General features: G+C 45.9%; 3 protein-coding genes across 3 annotated transcripts; 1 reads left to right on the top strand and 2 right to left on the bottom strand.

The window, feature by feature from the left end:
- Window positions 1-4,200: 4,200 nt before the first annotated feature.
- Window positions 4,201-5,216, top strand: LOC109758101 (uncharacterized). The gene is made up of 2 exons (XM_020316945.1): window positions 4,201-4,498; window positions 4,582-5,216. The coding sequence occupies exons 1-2, from the start codon at window positions 4,201-4,203 to the stop codon at window positions 5,214-5,216; spliced, it is 933 nt and encodes a 310-aa protein (XP_020172534.1).
- Window positions 5,217-8,969: 3,753 nt separating this feature from the next.
- LOC109758100 (uncharacterized) lies at window positions 8,970-10,103 on the bottom strand. Its single transcript, XM_020316944.1, has one exon. The coding sequence runs from the start codon at window positions 10,101-10,103 to the stop codon at window positions 8,970-8,972; it is 1,134 nt and encodes a 377-aa protein (XP_020172533.1).
- A 6,324-nt stretch (window positions 10,104-16,427) lies between these two features.
- Window positions 16,428-17,765, bottom strand: LOC109758098 (uncharacterized). The gene has a single exon (XM_020316943.1). It carries the CDS (start codon window positions 17,763-17,765, stop codon window positions 16,428-16,430), a length of 1,338 nt encoding a protein of 445 aa, XP_020172532.1.
- Between the last annotated feature and the right edge of the window lie 4,583 nt (window positions 17,766-22,348).

Raw genomic sequence — 22,348 nt, 5'->3', positions numbered from 1 at the left:
AGGTTTAACATATTTCTGACGGGCAACGTAATCCTGAAGCCATATAGCCATTCACAGGAAGTCCACGGTTGTCATTGTTAAATCCATTCGGGTTCTGCGTAAGTAATGCAACTATATATATGCAATACCCACTCACGGTTTATAGATCTTCACTTACTTCTATGAAACAATATATGTGCCCGATATATATATGGATAAAAATAGAAAACTACACTTCAACACTGTGTCAACCATAAATACGCTCTTCATGTCAAATGTCCTGTTATGCTTAATATTTAACAGAAAGAAGAATATGTAGTGCAATATCAATCTTATTTAGTTATTTCAATTCCGGAAATCCTTAACAAGTCACAAGCCTGCCTCCAGGCTACAACAACCAAACTCTGGGATCATGTGTTGGATGATGAAAATTGTGAAAAACATTTCATATCACTACAAGAGCTCGGAACCTGCTACACATAAATATATATTTATTGTCAACAACGGCAGCAATATTGTAGTTGAATAGGTCACTAGACTGAGAAGGGGAATCAAGCACCGTACAAAACCAAGAGTATTCTATGTGGAGCAAACATGAATATTTATCTCTGAGACTGAAAGGGGTTGATGTGCATTGTGCAGTAACTAAAACTACCTTAAAAAATTGGGGAGCGGGACATTTAACATATTGCTGACTGGCAACGTAATCCTGAAGTTATAAAGCCATTCATAGGAAATTCAGGGTTGTCATTGTTAAATCCATACAGCTTCTGAATAAGTAATATTCCTGAACTTCTATAATAGCTCAATCTAAACAAAAAACGACATGGTCTGATGTCCAAAGGAAGTTCTCAAATTACATTGACTATTTTACTAACATTAATATAAAAACACATAGTCAAATCTGCAGTTGTGCACCTTCAAACGGAGCTCGGCAACGAAGTGTGCAAAGCACGACAAGTCATCCATACATAAAAGGTAACCAATAGGAATAAAAGAGTACACACTTGTGTTTCCACGGATGCTAGACATCAAGGAATTAAATGGGATAGCTCCTCAGATAATATACTCGAGAGTATTGGCGAAACTTAGACAGTCAACGAGTGTATGCGGCCGTGGCACCAGGCCTCCCCAACGTCGGCTGTCACGTCCAAGGCATCCAGAGGTGAGATGATATGCTCCAACGTTTGAATACTCAGTCTCGCCAAAGTCAAAGCTCAAGTATATGGTGTCGGCGCTAATAGAGCCGGCGGGGAAATTCTCTAGGGACAACGAAAGAGAGGAGTACATGCCCATGAACACGGCACGCCCTTTGCCGCTGCCCAAGCTCTTGACTGGGAATAGCGTCCCGTACCTCCTTCTCCAAATCCACACGATACGTGCCGTACCTCCTCCACATATTAAAATTATTCCTGGGAATCGAATGTGTGTCGTACCTTTGACGGTGCACCAGCAGTAGCTCCCCACAATTGTCCACGAGGTGTATGTAATCCACAGACAGCAAGGCATCCATATTTAGGTTGGCAGCCAGTTCCAGCCGTGGTGGTTGACCTTCGTCCATTTTCAGCACCATGACACCATCTCGAGTGACGCAGTAGAAGCGGCCTGCAAACATTATGAAGGGTGCTTCCCCCAGCAAGTTGTCTCTGAGCCTGAGCAGCGTCCAGCAGTCATCGCCGGGCTTGGCAATGCCAATCCTGTGGTGCGTGCTGAGGCAGAGCACCACCGTCCTATCATCGTCGGCAAGACCGGAGCCCCATGCTGTCATAATCCTTGCGAAATCGTCGTCGTCGCGCTGGTTGTAGTGCGCTATATGAGGCAGCAGCGTGTCGAGCGGCGGGAGCTCCGTGAGTTGGCCGGTGAAGGGATTGAGCAGGCGGATGGCGGTACGCTGCGGCTTGTCGAGCAGAAGGAGGAGGCCCACGGGGGTGAGGGCGAGCACGTGGTGGTCACGGAGCTGGGGGATGTTCACCTGGACGCACTCGCCGGTGGAGGTGTTGAGGAAGGTGCGGCGTGTTCCTCCCGAAGCATCGTCCACCGCCGCGGATGGAACCGGCGGTCGAGGCTGCCGTGCGCTCGCGGATCCACGGAGCATCGCTGCCACTGGGGGAAGGCGGCACGGAAATGGAGGAAGTCGACGACGTCGTTATTGGCGAGGATGCGGTCGGCGATGAGTCCCGTCGGCCCGTCCGGCAGATGAGCCCGGTTCCCAGATCCGGCCATCAGATCGGGATCGGATCCCGGTTGCGGTGGAGGAGGAAGGGCACCTTGGGTTGGCACCCCCACGAGGCGGAGAGGATGAGATCTGGGCTGGGCGGGATGAGTCCGATCGCGCTGACGGCACCGTCGGACGAGTGTGGATTGGGGCCGAGTTGTTCACAGCGGAGCGCTCGAGTGGTGGTTGCTGAACGACACGGTGGGTGGAGTGTGTCTTTGATTCAGGGTGGGTGTGAGTCAATCCCAATTCTTTTGACCGATGTCTTATTTCAGCTTCGTATTCGTATATGTACATCGACCGTGACCCCTATGTGCGACTTTATGCTCAGCCATGGCAACGCGTCTGCGGCGCTGTTCCTCCGCCGCCTCCAGGAGTAGCGCCTGGTGGTGACGCTCCTTTGTCCTGGCCGCCTTCATCTCACATTGCTGGCGATGCTCCTCCACTCCCCTCGTCCTCTCCGACTCGGCCACGCATATGAGGCGGATGTCGTCGCCCCTGGCCGTCGTGTCCACCACATCGAATGCAGCGGCTAGATCTAATGGCGCACCCTCATCCGCCTCCTCTGAGACCGTGTACAGAGAGCTTGGAGCCGCGTTTAGATGGCACACTCCTCGGTAGCGAGCCTGGCGCGACGCCCGGGGGTCAACATATTCCATGTCGTCACCCTCTATCGCACCATAGCGCCAACGTTAGCTTGGGGGAGATGCAGTTGCCCACGATAGAGAAGGCTGCGGCGGACGGCGAGGAAAAACGCCTTAGATAGGTGGCACGGGAGCCTCGGGAGGTGGCGCGTGCTCGGGATGTGGCTACGATAACGAACTTCAATTCAATAGCAACGACGGTGGCGACGCGAATCTCGGCCAGTAGACACATGAGTCGGTGCTGACGGCGGTGTGAAGGGGGTGTGGGCTAGGTTTCCAGTCACGGCACAAAATTTTATCGCGGGGGTACGCAAATTTGGGAGTGCGCCAACTGTTGGCCATCACCACACCAAGCGGAGTGTCTCCTCACTTTATTCTGTTGGCTCAGGTTGGACCAAATATAATTAGGGAGCAAAAGCCATATTTTTGAAGGATTATACACCATGGTATGTTAGCTAGTGTTTAGCTCTTGATAACTCACTTTTGGTCCTCAGTTATAGGTTTTAGGGGGTCTTCTATAGAGATGCCCTAATGCCTCTAAAAATGCATGCATGCAGCATGTGTCGCGCGTGACGGAGAGCTGAAGGGCAAGAGCACACATGCGTGGGCCACGGGGAATAGTAGTGGTAATAAGGCAAAGAAATCCGGCGTTCTAAACTTGGTTTTCTTTTATTTGGAGAAGAGCTAAATACACTAGCGGTCACTGAAGTTTAGGAGACAGTACACTCTGGTCACTGTACTTCAGAATACCCTCGTTACGGTCATTGAATACACATTCATATGATTATACTACTACTGGCTCACCGTATAACTTTGTATTTTGTTTACATGACAGTTTGTCGACTGTTCAAACAGTCTACAGGGCAAACAACGTCGCCTCGCCATCTCACGTTCTCTCTTCTATGCGGGTCTTGTCTGTCGTTGAAAGAAAGAAGTAAACAAAGAACTAAATTAATGCATGGGGTGGAGTGGGGCAGGTATTCAAACCCTATTGTGATCAGTTTTCATACCAAAATTGGCCACATATGCATGGCCATGTCCGAGTGGGTTGGTCGTGACCTATTGTGATCGTTTTGCTAACTTTATAGAAGATGAGCACTTACAATTTTGGTGACTAAGCTGCATATGCATGACAAGTTATGTGACCCATGGTGCAGTTGGCTCCGATGGTTATCACTCAGAATATACAACATTTTTTTGGTGAATCCAGGACCATAGAATAGTAGTTATATAGTAATTTTCATTCAATAATATGCAAAAAATTACAAAGACTTGAGTAAAAGTGCATCTCATCGATAAAACTCGATCCCCTACCATCGACCGACCAACGCTTTGTAGACTCATCAGAAGATCAACGCAAAGATGACGTCGACGAACGCCAGCGCTCGACCGAACACACCGGCAGCCGAGCGGTGGTCCAGCCTCCCCGGCGATCTCCTGTCCATAAGCTACCTCCGTCTCACCACCACGATCGACCGCGTCCGCTTCGCCGCCGTGTGCACGGCATGGCGCGCCGCAGCATCGCGGCACCTGCCACCCAGCGCTCTCCCATGGTTGATCATTGATCCGAGCGGCACCCACGAGGCGAATCGCATGTACTGCCCCGAAGAGGGCGTGGTCCTGCCTCGGCTCTCTCTCTCCCCGGCGAGGCCATCCAAAGGTGCTTCGTCGGCAGCCACGAGGGAGGCTGGGTCGCCTCCTCCCAGGTGCCGTTCAAGATCATTAATTTTTTTACGGGTGAAGAGGTGGCGCTCTCTCCCCACACACGACCGCACACGGATGATCCTTTACTCCTGCGGAAGGTCGTATTCTCAGAGCAGCCCACCCTGACTAGTTGTATCCTCTCCGCTGTCACCAGGATGCACCAGCTCGCGGTTTATAAGATTGGCTGCCCCGAGGCCGCCTGGACAATACGAGGACTACGTGGGAAAGATCGTCTTATGGATGTGGCCTTTTGCAATGAGGAGCTCTATGGCACCACGCAAAACCCCAGGCATCTCATCAAGTTTGAGTTTGTCGTGAACAAACATGGCGCCTTGGTGGGCGTGAAAACCCTCTACCGGTATTGCATGTTAGAGAGCTATAGGGAGAATCCCGAGCATATGAGGTACATTGTTGAGCTACGCGGCCAGCTTGTGATGGTGGTGAGGGGCTATCAGTCATACAAGGACTTCACCGCTTTCAGGCTAGTTCACGGCAACATAGGATTACAACATTACAATTATTATAACTACCCGTACAAGTGGGTGGAGGTGCAAACTTTGGAGACTACGCGCTATTCTTGGGACCAACATGTTCCAAGGCAGTGCAAGTGCCGGCAGGTGCACGCTGCGACATACAGAAAAATCACATCTACTTCTCCCACCATCGCTGCTTAAGGCGAAACAGTGAGATCCCCCGTGACGGCAAGGTATTTTTTACGAGCTTAAATGATGATGGTTACCGTGTGTACTACAAGAAAGAGGAACGCGTCCTGTCAAAGGGGTACTATGCAATCGGTGTTGTCCGTCCCCCCATGTGGATATTCCCTCCCGGTATCTTGAAGATTAGGAGCGGGCCAATATATTGTACCACCGTTCATTACTCGTTTGTTCAGATATTATAAATGTTGTTTCCCATGTATTAGTTCAACAATTCAGTGATTATGTGACATGAAATTGATCACTAGATCTGTACTTAAAAGCACTTTATAATCATCTTGTGGTTTCATAAGCACAAGAAAAACATCATGCATTACTGTTATGATCAGAGTGTTGGCCTGCACGGACAAAGTACGTCCTATATTCTTGAAATGAATAAGAAATTCTGTAACTATTTCTTTTTGCTGCTGACACACATTAGATTAGTTGACTCATTAGTTTATCTTTACATTAGCCTGTTTTTTCAATGTTAAACAAAAAACATATTTTTATGTTCTGAAAAAGATTGATAATTATAAACCATAACCGGGGCAAGATGCGCAGTTGAAGAAAATACCATCACACTGTATGTACAACTAATGAAGGAGTACATTTAACAGAAACTACACACAATACATATATAGCGATGTTCGTATCGTAACCAAGGAGGAATGCAAATGAAAAAGTCTTTGTCCAACTCCATCCATCAATTAGAAATGATACCATTCATTTTGTTCCTTGGGCATACAACAGAAGCAAGGTTGTGTTACATGGTGAAGATAGCAAAACGGTAAATATAATATAAAAATACGTTCTTGGGTTAAATGAAAGCATATGTTGGCTATTATAATATTATAAGTCAAAGTGTGATTTACCCAAGTGTTGACCTGACCGCAAATATGACAGGGCCGTACATTTCTCATAGTACGTATATTATTAGTGAACACAGTTGATGAGTGCAAATATACAGAGGATCGTACGTACCCACTTAAATAGGAGTAGCGATGATGTTTTTAATATATTTTCTAATTATATAAAAAAGTTAAAAAATTGTGGAGGCTCGCAAATCCAACCACTATTCATCACCGGCTATGTGACCAGCTACTGTTTTTGAGATCATATTAATCCTCTTACTGAGAAGACACATACCAAACTGAAATATTCTAGCTATCCAAATCGAGATTATAATGGGAGAATCAATGTAAAAACACGTAGTTTGCTTTTGTTGGGAGAAAAACGTCCACCAACTCAACCTCATCAATACTTCTCTAGTCACACATGATTACTCCTTTGTCCACACACAAAACAAACTTGTACATGGATTATAAAGGGGAAAAGGTTATATATGGGCAATACGTACAGAAGTGGGACTTGAGTTGTACCTGCAAGGCCTCAAGAGCATAAACAATTTAGAGTATTATTATGCCATACTGCATGTTGGCACGCAGTAGCTAAAATCATATGACATTCAAGATGAAGATTCTAAATCCTCTTTGAGATCGGGGAAAATAATCAGGTCAGTACTAAATCTCTGAATACTCATTTGTGTATATATGATGGATGATGGAAGGCATGATATAATAATTTGGTTAGAACAGATTTAGGTATCTTTATTTAGCCGGTAGCAATCTAGTACCAAGAAAGCACACTATTTAGAACTATGAGAAACATCAACCAATTTTATTGGCTAACACTCATGTTTATAGCTTCATCTAAATATGAACCTGAGATGGGAATCTTCATAAAGCCTCATATAAGCATCTAAGTGGACTTGTTGTGCAGTATTTACTTTATGATGCAAAGACCATAGCCCTACTGCAAGTATTGTGTGGTGCCGCTTGAGGAGAAGCGGATCAGGTCTCTATGCTCTTCTTTGGCTTGTACTCCCGTCAATAGTATTATTGATGATAGACCTAAAAAACTGATTTTTTTTTTCTATGTCAGACATAAGCGAATTCGTGGGGCTATTTAATGAATTCGATGAACTGTAAATACAAAAGGAAATTTATGAATAAGGGGATACTTGTCTGCATAGGTGACGCAGAGTGTAGTTTCTCCACTCTAGAGCCTTGTAGGTTACCATGCCCACTCAATCCGCTTTAGTCCGTACAAAATCTGCTCCATTGCATCAACCATCTTGTCACTGACCAATTGATTCACTGATTATTCTGAAAAGGCAGCATGCTAGGTAAAACTGAGGGGATTTAAAAATTGAAAAGGAAAGGGGTCATAGGAGGTTGGGAGACCGTATTAGCAAATTAAGGTCACTATGTGCTCCTCCCCCCCCCCCCCCCCCCCCCCCCAAAAAAAACTTATGTGATATACTTCTAGATCTGACTGGGGAGGAGCTACCATGTACCTTACGTGTTGTGTAGATGGCCAGGTGAGCAGGCATCCAGGCAACCGTACGGCTGATGGTCGCACCTCGCGTGTGTTGCGTTGGGGAAAACTTGATCCGAGATTGTTGGCCACGACGCCCGCGGTAGTAACTTTTAACTTCTTTTTCCTTCACATCCTTGCCTGACTTGCTTGATCTTCCACATCTGCGCATGGTATGAGGAACAAAAGACATCGGGGGCTCTAACACCATGATCGATCAGAGGAGGATTTAATGAGATACGAAGACCGAGGCACATGGAGATGACGGTTGTACTAAGAGACATAATCGTTGGGCGATTGTAGACCATGAAGGACAGGAAAAGTACTTGGGAAGGCCCTTCATTGAGGAGATAGGAGAGGCGAAGGATCAATGAAGAAAGACATGAGGCGGCCATGACATGAGGATTGTGCTTATATGTTGGGTAGATTACGGGACCTAAAACCTAAGGGGAAGGTCACAAGTTCTCCGGCTAGCGAACACCCTAGAAAATTCATATCAAAAGACGTATGTACATCACGCTGTTGTTCATCGATTGATCCCACAAAACAAAATCAATTTGAACATGCACCGCCCATCCCGAGCCTACTGTTTGAGAACTTCCACTTGCTCCTCGAAATAGGCTTTCACCCTGCTTCATAAATAAAGCAAACATCTGTACATCCAAGATCACAGTCTCAAAGCAAATATGACGGCTGGGGCATCTGCACAGTCACGGTAAAAGAAACTAGGAGAAAAAGCCACCGAGTTCCAGCATTTGCCTTTTCGAGCTCAGAAAACAACAGCTTTCGGTTCAGGTCTCCTGATCAGTTTATTGCATTAAGAAGAAGCGAATCTGCAACCAGCGGCTGTGATCGTCCTAGACCTATCCATAGAGATTCGCCAGTCAACCTTTGCACACCACTCGCGTCAATCTAATGGTGTAGCTCACAATCTTGCTTTCAGTAGTGGTGATCGTCAAGCTTTTGTTCGGCTGGATGGTCCTCAATTTTATTTTATTTTCATTTATTTTTGCGGGGAGGATGGTCTTCAAGATTTATTCGATCCCTTATGGATAATGTAATGTTTTGTGAGTAATGAGTAAACAAACACACTACCTATGTTTTCACGGTCTAGTTTGAACCACTCGAATTTTATCACGTATTACTATCATGCTTTTTTTTCCAAAATGAACTGGCGTGGCAGCATGCGGCTTCTTGTTCTAGTGAAACCATCAGAAATGATCTTGCGATCTAGTGACCAATTTCATGTCACATAACCCATGAATTGTCAAACTAGTACATAGAACCAACCTTATATATCTGAACAAACTTAGTAATCTATGGCGGTAAATACACAATCCTAACTTTCTAAATCTACGGAGGCAGAAGCCACATAGGGGGATGGAGACCACCCATTACGTAGTACCGCGTTGATCTGATGCCGTTCACACATCTATCTCTCTTGTAGTACACACGGTAACCATCATCATTTAAGGTCTTCAAGAATACCTTGGCATCATTGGGGATGTCATCGTTCCGCCGCAAGCAGCGATGGTAGGAGACGTAGATGTGGTTTTTCTGCAAGCCGCCGCGTTCACCCGTCGGCACAGGCCCCAGAAATAGCGCGTAGTTTCCTAAGTTGCACATCCTCACACAGTCATACTTCCCGGTGTCGGTGTTGACTAGCTCGTGAACCGTGAAGTTGCTCGCCACCATCACAAGCTTGCCACGTGTCTCAAGAATGTACCTGAATTGGTTACTACAGTACTCCCAATAGTAGACGTCTAACTTGGAGAACCGGTGGGTCTTCTTGAGCACGGTTCCGCCCTGGTTGTTGATGCCAAACTCGTACTTGTTGAGCTGCTTGGACTTTGTGATGCCATATAGCTCGCCGTTGCAGAATGTGATATCCATGAGACCGTCCTGTGCAAGAGCTCCATACGTTTTCCAGCCGGCCTCCGGGCAGCCAACCTTGTAGAATGCAAACTCGTGCTTGTTGGTGATGGCAGCGAGGATACAACCAGGCAAGGTGGGCTTCTCCGAGAAAACGATCTTTCGCAAGACCAACTGATCACGGATGCACTGGCGCGGGTGGACCATATCCTCCCGCAAGAGCGACACCTTAGCACCGGAGAAGAGGTTAAAGATCATCTCGGATGAGGCGACCCAGCCGCCATCGTGGCTGCCCACAAAGCAAAAGCACCGGCGGGCTGCCTCGCTGCGGAGAGAGGGCCGCGGCAGGACCATGCCCTCTTCTGGACAGTACGCATAATTCGTCTCGTGGCTGCCGCTTGGGTCAAGGATGAGCCATGGAAAACCGCCGCGTGCCAGGTGCATCGACGCAACGGCACGCCATGCCGTGCACACAGCCGCAAAGCGGACGCGGTCGATCGGCGTGGCGAAGCTTATCGCTAGGAGATCATCGGGGATGCCGCTGGACCACCGGTCCGCCGCCGATGAGTTCGCTTGGGCGCCGCCCACGCAAACGTTCGCGTTGGTGGACGCCATCTTTCCGTTGAACTGGCACCGGCTGATCGATCCTATGGAGTCCACGGTAGGGTAAGAGATGGAGCTTTAGACACAAGGTGTACATACGTGTCCGACTGCAACTATGTCCCATGCATGCAGAGTCCAAAAAGTACTACTAGTACGTAGTACGTGCGGATTACGTAACCTGATCGAGTTTTTTTTTTAGCCTGGTATAAGCTGATCGAGTTCATATACGACACACCTTATTATTGTGTCTCATTCCGCTCAGTCTACATTCCTAAAACTGCTGAAAGGGAAACACTTACGGTCAATCGTCTGATTTTGTTCGAAACGTCAGACCAAACTTCTCTGTTGATTTCCTCACATCGCACGGTCGAGAGGCTCCTTATTTTTCCAGTTCCAACGCCACGTTTTAGCCCCACCCTGAAAAATCGCACCTCCCTCCCCTAATCCCCTCCTGTTTCCTCGCCCGTCGATGGAGCATGGCGTTCTCCACTCCGTTGCCCGACGAGCCCATCTCCTCGTCAATCCCTGCCGCCAATTATCCTTCTCTCCCTCAAGCTATACTCATCTGTTGCCGCCGCATCTGAGCATCGTGGCCGATGCAGGAGACCACGGTGCCCTTCACCAGCGCCCGTTGTTGTCCAGCTTTCTCTTGATTTGTTGATTAGGTCGTACAAGCTAGGTTGTGGGTGGCCAATTTGATTTTTGATTCATTCCCGCGATTCGTTATGGTTAGTTTTTTTAATTTTATTTTGATGGTAGTGCTTGCAAGAGATTGTCCAGATGAAGCTGAAGCAGTGTGCATCTATGGCTCATTAGGACAAAAAATGCATCAGTTGGAAGCAGTCTGTTTTTTTTTTTGCGAAAGCAATTGGAAGCAATCTATGTTCCTGCTTCAGTAATTATGCCCATTTGTCTTGGAAGCAATCTCATTGGCCATGGAAGCAAATTATATTCTCTGTTGAATGTATTTTTTGGCGCGAAGGGTGGGCGTAGTAGCCAGAGTGGACGTGGTAGCCGGAGTGGCTAGCTACGGCGGTGTCTCGGGCTTTGTCGAGCCTAGTAGAATTTTTTCTTTCTTTGCAAACAATTTCATATTTTGCATGAACCATGTGTTGTTATGACTGGAACTATTTTTCTTTTCAATGGAAGCAAGTGTCTTGTCGATGAAAACAAGATCACGAAGCTTCTGAAACATATGGAATATTTTCTGTTTTGATGGAAGCATGTGTGAAACAATTCTTTATTTGCCTAGTCGATGGAAGCAAGATCGTGATGCTTCTGTAACATGTGAAATAATTTTAGTTCTTGATGAAACCATTTTCAAAGCGATTCTCTAGTCGTCTAGTCGGCCGATGCAATATCGCGATGCTTCTCAAACAAAATATCATGTTGGCTACACATGGCATGAATTTCAAGTAAATCGAAGCAGATTTCATCCATCACATAAGCAAATGCTTATTTATTAATTTTCTATTTATAGCATTAACAGAAGAATAAGTTATAATTACAAACAAAGGTGGAAGCATGTACTAGTTGCATCTGATTTATATTTATATAAGGTTGGTCATTCCTTCTTTCTAAATATAAGTCTTTTTAGACATTGCAAATGGATTACAACATACGGATGTATGTTGACATATTTTAGAGCGTTGATTCACTCATTTTGCTCCATATGTAATCACTTGTTGTAATCCCTAAAAAGACTTATATTTGGAAACGGACGGAGTACAAGTTTCGCGTCCTAAGGAAGCATGCCGTTTCAACTCATCAAAAAAAGAAAGAAGCATGCCGCAGATTGCTTCCTAAATCCAGCGAACAAGAATGCATCTCACTAAATTATCTCCCATAATTAGTGGCCCACATAAGCACGTGATTTGCTGAAGCTGATTGAGGTTGTTTTGTACGTGGAAACTCATTTTAAGGGGCCAGCAGCCACATCAGATCAGATCTTATTGTACGGCTCAGGACTAGTCTGATGGGAAAGGCATCAATAGTCTAATACCTAGTGCTGCCCTCGCTTAAACACGTCTAAAACTGCTCAAAACTAAGTTCTCTCCGCCGATGTCTGCCTGCCTAAACGCTTAAACGCGTCGGCCTATTGCCGCACGCGTCGAATCAGGAAACGAGCTGCTTCGTGCGTAATCGCTCCTTTTCTTCTAATTTCTGAGGTCCAGTGTAAGCTTTTTTTTTTTTTGGCGGGAAACTGCGAGTGCATGCTAATCGCTACATCTCTTTCTCTATATATATACTGTACAACTTTGTACCAAGTTAGTACAAAGTTAAAATAGAAGAAGACCCATTGTGTAGTACCCTGTTAACATGATATTATTTTAGCCTAAATGATAACTCCCACACGTGTTGCACAATTTAACATGGTGCAAAAGCAGTCCATGCCATCTGATTCATTTGCATGAATATTGAAGCAGTTGCCATCTGGGTCGAGAAGCACGTAAGCACTCAGCATCGCGTGACCATTATCATTTAGTGCCACACGTGTGGGCGCTCCATACCCAAACGAACACAGGACGCTTGCCCGAAAGTGTGGACGAAATTGCTCTTCGCCCACATGACCCTCACACAGTGATAGATGGCAACTAAAGGTGTGCATATGTGGCAACTAGTTAGTCACAGACGGCAACTATGGTTGACCATACATGACAACTATTGTTTAACTACATGTGGCAACTTCAATTAGTTACACATTGTGCATATGTGGCAACTAATTAATCACACACGGCAACTATGATTGATCATATATGTTAACTATGATTTCACCACACGTGGCAACTCTAATTAGTTACACCATTGAAGTACTTGATTGATGAGCACCGCAAGGATTATGAAACACCATTTCAAGCACGCAACCACCATGGAAACAAAGAAAACACAACCAGCAAGCGGAGTCTATCTTGGTCCGTTACTACAAACTTTGAAACATAAAACAAACAATTCTTTTTCTTGTTATTTGACTTCTTGGAATGGAATTCTTCTCATGATAGTTAGACAAGCAAAGGAGAAGAGGATGGGTCGTGAGGGAACTATTTTTCTTCTATTCTAAGTTTTGATTGAACGAGCAGCATCACAACATAACAGTTTTGTGTAAGGAAGTAAGGAAAATTCAATCCTACGACCTCTTGAAGTTGCAAAAACGAAGCGGCGCCATTGACATTCACGCCTTCAATCGATTCTGAAAGCCGGTTGAATTACACGCATCAAATGCAGCTGCTCCGCCTTCAGACTACTCACAATGGGTAGTAACATGCATAAGTTACTACTCTGCGTTACTACCTCTATAGTGGGAGTAACATATGTCTGGTGTCATGCAACACTTTATTTATTAGGTGTAGAGTTATCTTGTATTGGTATGTGTGATGCTACTCATGGTATAAGTAACTAGCTATGTTACTCCATCTGTCTCTTTTCTCATTAATTAGCCGCCACATCATCTTTTTTGCTTAGGTGGCATATATGTTATTACCGATGTTACTCTCATTGTGGGCAGTCTGACGCTCCGACATCTACTTAACCTCTTCACCTACCCATGGTCTTTCCCATGCCAAGAGGTGGAAACAACAGAAATCTAGCTTCATTCTCGCACTGTAAAAAATTTCCCATCTATCAAGCTGGCCATGGCGGACTGGTCGTCGCTCTCGTCCACCGCATCACCAAGTGCCTCCTTGCCACCAATGACCTTGACTGGTACATGGACTTCCACGTCGTCTGCCCGAGCTGGGGCTCCGCCACCGAGGACCCGCCAACTCCTCTGACCCCTGTTTCCGTCCTCGCAATTGGATCATTATCGACGAGGTCTTTGAGACCGACTCACACCTCATGGTGGACTCCGCCAGTGGCCGCTTCCTCCGCAAGGACCTGCTTGTGCTCCGCAAGTACTATGTTGTCGCCGTTATCACCAACGGTGCATTGTTCGTCCTCGCGGACAGGGAGCACCCTCACGTTGCACGCGTACTCAACCCTTTCGCCAGCCACATGACTCGTTTCATGGCGGTTGTACCCTACAACATGGAGGTTTCTTATGCCGCCCTCTCGTGTCGTTCTTCGCCCAGCCCCCGCCTGATCTGGGACTCAGATAGCGGCGAACCGGATGGATATTGCCATCTCTACACTGCTGATCCGGAGTCCCAGACAACGAAGGTTTCACAGTGTATGAAGAAGAAGACTACGGTTATCTCTTGTAGCGGCTGGCTGTTGTAGGTTGTATCAGCCAAGATGGTGGGGGTGAGCTGCTTGAGCCGCTAGCGCTGTTTCCGGTTGCTGTGGCTGAAAGTATCTTCGATGTTGTGAGCTTGCCCAAACGCGACTTTGATTTTCGTCAGGCCCTTTTTTCCGCCATTGAGAGGTCTAAAATCACGGAGTATCATTTATTTCAACGATATGACATACTGTAATCTGTTGGAGAATGATTTTTAGTGCTTAAGGCACAGCATCACTTGAAGGTCTTCAGGATCAACACTGGCAGAATTGTGCTTGATCCTGTTGAGAGCATCGGCAGCCGTGCCTTCTTTCTCGGTCGAGGCAGGTACATGTCTGTCGATGCAGACAACTTCCCATCCATCGATGCCAATTGCATATACTATGTGAAGTCGACAGATTGGACACATGACATCTACAAGTACGACCTCGAGGGCGAGAAAGAAGAGAGGGTTTCTGAAGCCAGACATTCCTTGAACCCCAGCACCTGCACGTTGCCTGCCACAATTCCTCCCTTCACCATCCTTAAGCTTCTCTCCAGCTACACCAACAACATCGAGACAAGTCAGCTCATGAGGTGCGCGAGGACTCAAAGTGTTACACGATCCGGGGTTAAATCTGAGTATGCATATGAAGCGTCGGACCCAGGAAGTTGCTGGTGCCTGAACATGATAGAAGTGGTGGATTTTCAAAACTATCCGCGCCGTCCGCGCAACGGTGCGGAAGTAGCTCGCCCATGAGTCCACGAAACTGCCTAGCAAACCATGTTATTTTTTCAGCACGTATGTGTATGGTTGAGGGACAGTTTATGCAGGTCGAGAGGACGAAATAACATTTCGAATTAGGAGTCTAGTTTTGATTATATTACTAGTGAGAATTTGAGACCTAGGGTCTACATATCATGTTACGTTATGAACCTATTGGTTAATATTTATTTTATAACGCTTCTCAGCATCTAAAATACGATTGTTCTCTCCAAAATCCTGACACGGTTGGTGCTTTTAGGTTTTAGCACTCTTTTTGCTTTTTGTTAGTCAGTCGTAGTTTCAGCGCATAGAAGCCAGGGTAATTAAGGCAAAGTACTCACAATGGGGGATCCAGGAATTTGTTGAAGCCTCCTGACAGCGCAAAGTAAAGTACTTCACTTCGGTCTATCAAAATCCGCAACTATCACACATTTTGCTGAACGTCATGCAATAGTAAACACTAATATTTTATAGGTCATATATGATAAAAACTGAAATACAATGACAAATTTCTTGCTAAATACTATCCGCCCAAATACACAATGCAACAATCTAACCGTCAGTTAAAAAATCAAATAAACTGACCCCAGCTGACATTTCTATGGCAGGTCTACTGTTGTTTGCCACCTCAAGATCCTGGCTTGTGCACGTTTCAAATTCGCTGCTGCCAATGAGCGGCTAGCTTTAGCGTTGATGATTCACTGTCTGCCGGGGCCGTTGCTTATGATTGTGGCCATCGCCCGTTGGAGTCACAGAGCCTGACTATAGCCTCGGCTGGGCGCCATCTGTCCATACCCGTTCCATGGTCATCCTGATCTAATTTGCCGTCTCACATCTGATTGGAGTTGTGATCATTGTTTCTTTAACACAGACCTTCCATTAACTTTGGACGGCATAATCGCCGGGCATGGCCCTGGTAACAACATATGGGAAATTGTCCATCCACACATGGTTGTACTCACGCGGCTCATCTGATCCAAGCGCTGCTAGCTCCATGAGGTAGTCTGTTAAAAGAACGCCGTCTGCATGTGAGATTTAGCTTCTCAGAACAGAGCTCCCAGTCTTAGGACTATATTGTTCCATTCGTAACTTTTTTCAGTCATTACATGTGGAGCTAGGAGAAAATATGTAGTATGCAACTCATGCATGAAGCATTCGCAAAAAAAAGGAAAAAAAGAAACAAAAACTCGTGCATGAAGTAGTGTCATAGAGAAATACTACTGCAAGTTGGAACCATACTCAACGTTGACCACTGCAAATTATACTGAGCAGACTCGTTCTTAACATGTATATAAAAGACTCTCTCCTAAATAAACATCCTGATTCCTTTCCAATCATATTCCAACTCATGTTCAGCTGTTGTGTGCTTCTTCCTCTGTTATTAAAAATCATCCAAGTCTTCTCCGTATCCAATGGTGTGTTCTTCATATCCCACAGTAATGCACAAGGCGAGGCAGTCCACAATAGTGTGTGGCAGCATTACCGATTCACGAAGATTGTAACCGTCATGAGGTGTGATGCTTCTGTCTGTGAGGTGGTAAGCCTCAAAATCATCCCTCTCACCAGCGTCAAAGCTCAAGTAGATAGTGTCACCACTCATGGAGCCAGAGGGGAAAATCTCTATGGGGACCGAGAGAGAGCAATACATGCCCATGAACAATGCACGCTCTCGCCCGAGACTATTAACTGCAACTAGATCCCCAGTTGCCAAATCCACCCGATACACATCGTAACTCCACCTGTGCCAGCGCCTGCGGTGAACCAACATCAGCTCCCCGCCATTGTCCACGAGGTGGGCGCTATAGCCTTCTCGGGACACCTGTATATGCAGCTTGGCAGCCACCTCGAGCCGTGGTGGACTCATCCTGAGGACCATGACACCATTTAGGTTAACACAATAGAAGCGGCCGGAGAACATCAGAGGTACCGTCCTTAGTGGGTCAGGGAACTTGAGCAGCGTCCAGCGGTCGTCGCCAGGCTTGGCAACGCCAAGCATGCGGAGCCGGTAGAAGCAGAGCACCACTGTTGAATCATCGTCTGCAATGCCGGAGCCCCACGCTGCGAAGTTGGTCCCGAAATTGTAGCGATCTGAAAGCCTGTGGTGGTCCTCAGAAGGCAGCAGCATGGTGATCGGCGGGAGCTGCATGAGTTGGCTGGTGAGCGGGTTGAGCAGGCGGACGTGATATTGGTTATGGAGCAACACGAGTAGGCCCTCGGGGGTGAGGGCGAGCACCTCGTGCTCACGGAGCTCAGGGATGTCCACGTGGATGCACTCGCCGGTGGAGGAATTTAGGAAGCGCCTGCGGTTGGGCGTGGCGAGCCGTTCTCGGAGCAGGACCCACCGACGGGGATGGAACCGGCGGTCTAGGCCGCCGTGCGCGCGTGGGTCCATGGAGATTCGCCGCCACGGACGGCACACGGCACGGAAGCGGAGGAAGTCGGCGATGTCGTAGGCGAGGACACGCTCGGCGATAATCCCCATAGGCCCGTCAGAGAGATTCGCCCAATCCCTCCTGCGGACGCGGCAGGGAGAGCAGATTAGAGAAATCGGCCGGCCAGGGGCGGATCCAGGACCCATGAGGCAAGTGACGTACCTTTGCTCAGGGCAGGAGGAGGGGAGTGATCCATGGAGCCACGACGGGTAGGACTTGGCAGTTGGGGAGGGGTGCAGCGGATCGTCGAGTGTCCCCCGCCGCCGCCGGGATGGAACGTCGGCCATCTCACCCGGGTGCGAAAGAAAGAATCACCTGTCGCGGAGCGTCGCCAGCTTGGGCTAGAATTTTGTTTTTCAGAACAGAACCATCCTGGCATCTGCTTCCACGCTTAGAGTCCAAAAGCAACACAAATACAACGTAAACATCTTTTTAATTCACATAGTAATTAACATATATATATATATATATATATTGCCCTAAAAATCATAATATATATTTTTACATAAAATATATGTTGATGCTTCTTTTTTCTTTTTCTTTTTTGAGGGGAGAGAAAGTTGTTTCGCTGACAGATATGTTTTTGTACAAAAAAGTATATTATAAATGTGTATGATGCCGCGAACCAACATTTGGTTGGATGGTTAGAGAGACGGTGTTATCCCCAGTCCACTAGGGTTCAAGTCCTGGACTCCTGGTGCCTGCATTATTTCTGGATTTTTTTAGGATATCCGACGATGCGCTTTCAATGGGAGGAGATGTTACCGTCCACGGCGCCTAAGATGACTTTGTAAATCTCAAGATGATATGACGGCTCAATCTATCGTCGAAGGTGCTTATAGGGTAGGGTGTGCGTGTGTGCACGAAGCGCCATGGTGACTTCGTAAATCTCAAGATGATTTGTTGGCTCAGTCTTTCGAAGGTGCTCATAGGGGTAGGGTGTGCATGTGTTTGTGTTGTAGGGGCGAGTGTATGCGAGTATGTATGAGCGCTTGTGTCTGTACTGTGTTAAAAAAAGTGTAAGATGCCCTATAAAAAAATGTTCGTGTGCATTTAAAAAAAATTAAGATGACTTAATATAGAGTTTTCTAGTTCATAAGAAAATGTGCGTGCATCTGAAAATAAATGTTCATGAACATTCTTTTACAAGACACGTTGAACTTGTTAAAATACGCAAATAATTTTCTCCAAATACATGATGAATAATCTTTGAAATAGACACTAAAGGTTATCTTTTGACCTCCGGATCAAGAGGGCACACGTTTCCGGCATCATCGATATTCTTAGGTAACATGTTTGATATTGCTGGATGCTATCAGCAATTTACTTTGAACCCCCAACATGGACCATGAACCATAATCTCATCTTAATTTTTGAACAAACGCAGCGACGGGCGGCCAGGAATTGCTCTTGCCCGCGAGGAGCCCCGGGATTCAGGCACTCCATCATTTTTTATAGGAGTAAATGTTATATTTTTACTGTTTCAGAAATTTCAATTTAACCTTCAAATAATAAAAATAAGTTATCCTAGCAATGCTAGAATCTGGAAACAATAACCGAAATAGTCTTTGGGCAAATCCCTGCAAGAAAAGGAATCTTATCGGTTTATTTGTGCTAAGGGAATTGAAGTGAAACTACAAAGGGTATTCTTTTCAAGTAGCTCGCGGCAAGGGCAATGATCTTACTCCTGAATTTTATCAGTCTATTTATGAGAGCAAGTAAATTAAAAGTCCTGTAGCAAATACAGATGGAAAACTATACGGTGACCTAAACGGGGCCTTTTTTTTTTTTGCGGGGGACCCGAACGGGGCCTAAGGGCAATAGACATCAGTTCCACCTTGAGCAAGACATAGATGATAGCAAAACAAGACGTGACTGGTCAAGAAAAGAAACGACCACGCGAAACAGATAAGGAAACATATCCGAGCAAGGTATAGCATACGTTACGTAGGGGTTCCTTAATTACCATATACTGTACAGACAAATCCGCTGGAGGTATAGGAATCGGATTGATCGAACCACTACTTTATCTGGCCAACACAGACCGAGACCAGCCAGTCCCGCGTCCCACCTTAAACCCAATCCGCCCCGCTAACACAGGCTCGACTTTTCGCGTCGGCGAGATCATGGATGCCACCCAGTCCTCCCGTGCCGGTCTACTCCCCTGTCGGCGGTCGAAGCGGCGGATTGTGCTGGAGAGTTGATGTTGGTGCGTCGTAGATTTTCGCGACACTATGATAGGAATAACGTGGCGGAAAGGAGATATGACGCGTATCAAGTGGATTTGGATGCCGGCACGCTGTGCCGAGTAAAAAGCTTTGGTGGCGGAGGACATGCCTTGTTCATCGGCATGACTTGCTCTTTCTCTGTGCCAATTGAGGGTTTCCCCATTGGTTCCATTAGTGGTGACACCATCTACCTGAACGTTGACATTGACGAGAGTGACAAAACTGAGGGCTACAGTCTTGCAGATAGAACCATCACACCTGCTGTCAGAAGCCATCACTGGGCAGCGCAACCATATACACTTGTTGACTGCCTCGCCTTTTGTAATACCCGTATTTGGTCAGGACTAAAATAGAAACAACACAGGTGGTGAAAGAATAGAAGAAATCAAGCTGGGCCATAGATTGGAGATGGACCACAAATAAAGATTTGCATGTTCTTGTAAATTCTCGGTGCAAGTTTCAAAACTTTTCGGTGCAAGTTTGAAAACTTGCACCTGCACTACGGAGGGAGCACACTAGTGCAAATTGGATGGTTGTGTTATTCGAATCTCAGTTTTAATTCATATTTCTAGTTGCTTAAGCCTCGAGGATATAATATATATATATTGGAGGTGGATATGCACAATTGCACTGCCATTGTTTTTCCTCCTCTAAGATGTACAATATAATAAAGTTAGTTAGGACCCAAATTAGATATTCACAAGAATTACAAACGCCCATCCTAACTGGTTCTCGAGTTATCATATTAGAAAAAAAAAATGGTGCACTAGTCTATATGTCTCTCTTATTGAACATCCCGAAGCTGATGTGACCAAGGGCAAGATGGTGATCAACTAGGAGCATATGCTGCAGCGAGAGAAAGTGCAACCTGTTCACGGGGAAGGCTCCTGGCCACCAGATCGTTGGTCTCAACCCCAACTTGGTTGGGGAAAGCTGAACGTAGATGGTGCATACATGGTGGCAGAAGGAAACGGAGCAGCAGACATGATCTTCATAACCTATACGAGTGCACTAGAGGCGGAGGTTGCAGCCTGCATGGAAGGGGTGGCGCTGGAATGGAGCATGGAACCCTTCATCTAGAGACGGATTCTACCGTTGCTGCTGACATGATCATGGACAAGGAGGTAAACAGATCACCGGTAGCGTCACTTGTGCAGGAGACTAAATGTATGCCTTCTGTAGGCAGGAAGCATTCTATTTTGCATGTAAATCAAAACTCAAACGTTGTAAGCCAGACACTAGCACAGATGGGGCAGTAGCAAGCCCGGACAACCGTCGTCTGTCTTTGGTCCGGGGGGAGGAGATCACCACGATGTGCTCCTGTGAGTGTATGGTCGTTGATGAGTGATGAAGGAAATTCCAAATTCGCAAAAAAATGTAGATGACAGCCTAGTAGTTCAGTAGATGACAGCTTACTGCTGAAATTAGGGGGAGATAATAAACCATTCAAACCTAAATGATAACTAACCTCATGAAGCAAGTCAAACAGAAAAAATGTAGATAAATAAGGAAAACACATGACAGCTCGGACTACATAACAACATGCACATTAGGTGCAATCTTTAACAAGGAAACATGGCCTCTGCCTTGTAACTTCCATTAAGTAGTGTATGACTTTATTTTGCATCACTTGAATAGGTGTTTCAAGGAGCCAAACACCTCAACTAATGAGAGTGAACAACATTGCTATCAACGATGTGCTTGAAATTAGGTAACCACTAGGGACCAGACTACTGATCCTAGCGTTCCATCATACTATTTCATGGTAGTAGGATTAGTAGCACACAAGTAGTTGGATCCTGTGCGGGAAGGATGCTTAGGTTGTTCACTGATTATGTGGTAACGTCCTCCTTTTATTACGATGCTTCCTGCAACCGGTCCTATCCTAGTAACCAGCTAATTTCTATGAGCCTTCTTAAAGAAAGATGTCTATGCTACCAATGTTTTAGTCCCTTTTCCACTAAACAACATACATCTTAAGACTTCAAAATTAGAACTTATGGACACATGGATATCTTTAACAAATTAATTCATTGGACCAAGATGTAATTTAAAACATAAAAACAATTGTAGTCTTACCGTTGTTGCATGCTCGTGTGAATTTCATACAACAACAAACATGTAATGAAACAATTCTCTCACCAATTCATATATGTAATGAGAATAAATTTATAATGAAAATATTTTATCTTGTATAATAAACATGTGTATAATTTTTGATATTGTTGGCATATCGTGCATCGAGAAAAGTTAGTTAGCATGTTCGCGAGAAGTGTTGATAGAACAGTGCCGTTGCAATCAACATGTACTAATAACCCGTTAATTATCATTAAATATTAGCTAACTCGGTCACGGTTACAACTCTGACAATTGTCATTATTCAACTAGCAGAACTATCAATGAATGAGAAGAGTGTATATGTGTAAGATGATTTTTTTTTCAGGTTTGCTCGCTTACTCAGGGACACGCACACACTTAGGATAATGTTGCTCAACTATTGTCTCCAAGGTGCGCTAAAAAAGTGTTTGCAGCATACTGATAGCGAGTTTTTGCGCGGCGAGGAGCGCTTGCTCCAACGGCTGCTGAAAAGTTTAGTGCGCGCAAGCTGCTCCAGCAGCTGCTGCAAAACATTACGTGTACAA

This window comes from Aegilops tauschii, chromosome 3 (assembly GCF_002575655.3).
Source record: "Aegilops tauschii subsp. strangulata cultivar AL8/78 chromosome 3, Aet v6.0, whole genome shotgun sequence".
In the NCBI taxonomy this organism is placed as follows: domain Eukaryota; kingdom Viridiplantae; phylum Streptophyta; class Magnoliopsida; order Poales; family Poaceae; genus Aegilops; species Aegilops tauschii.
Note: the sequence above shows the minus strand (reverse complement) of the source record. Positions and strands in the feature narration are given on the sequence as shown.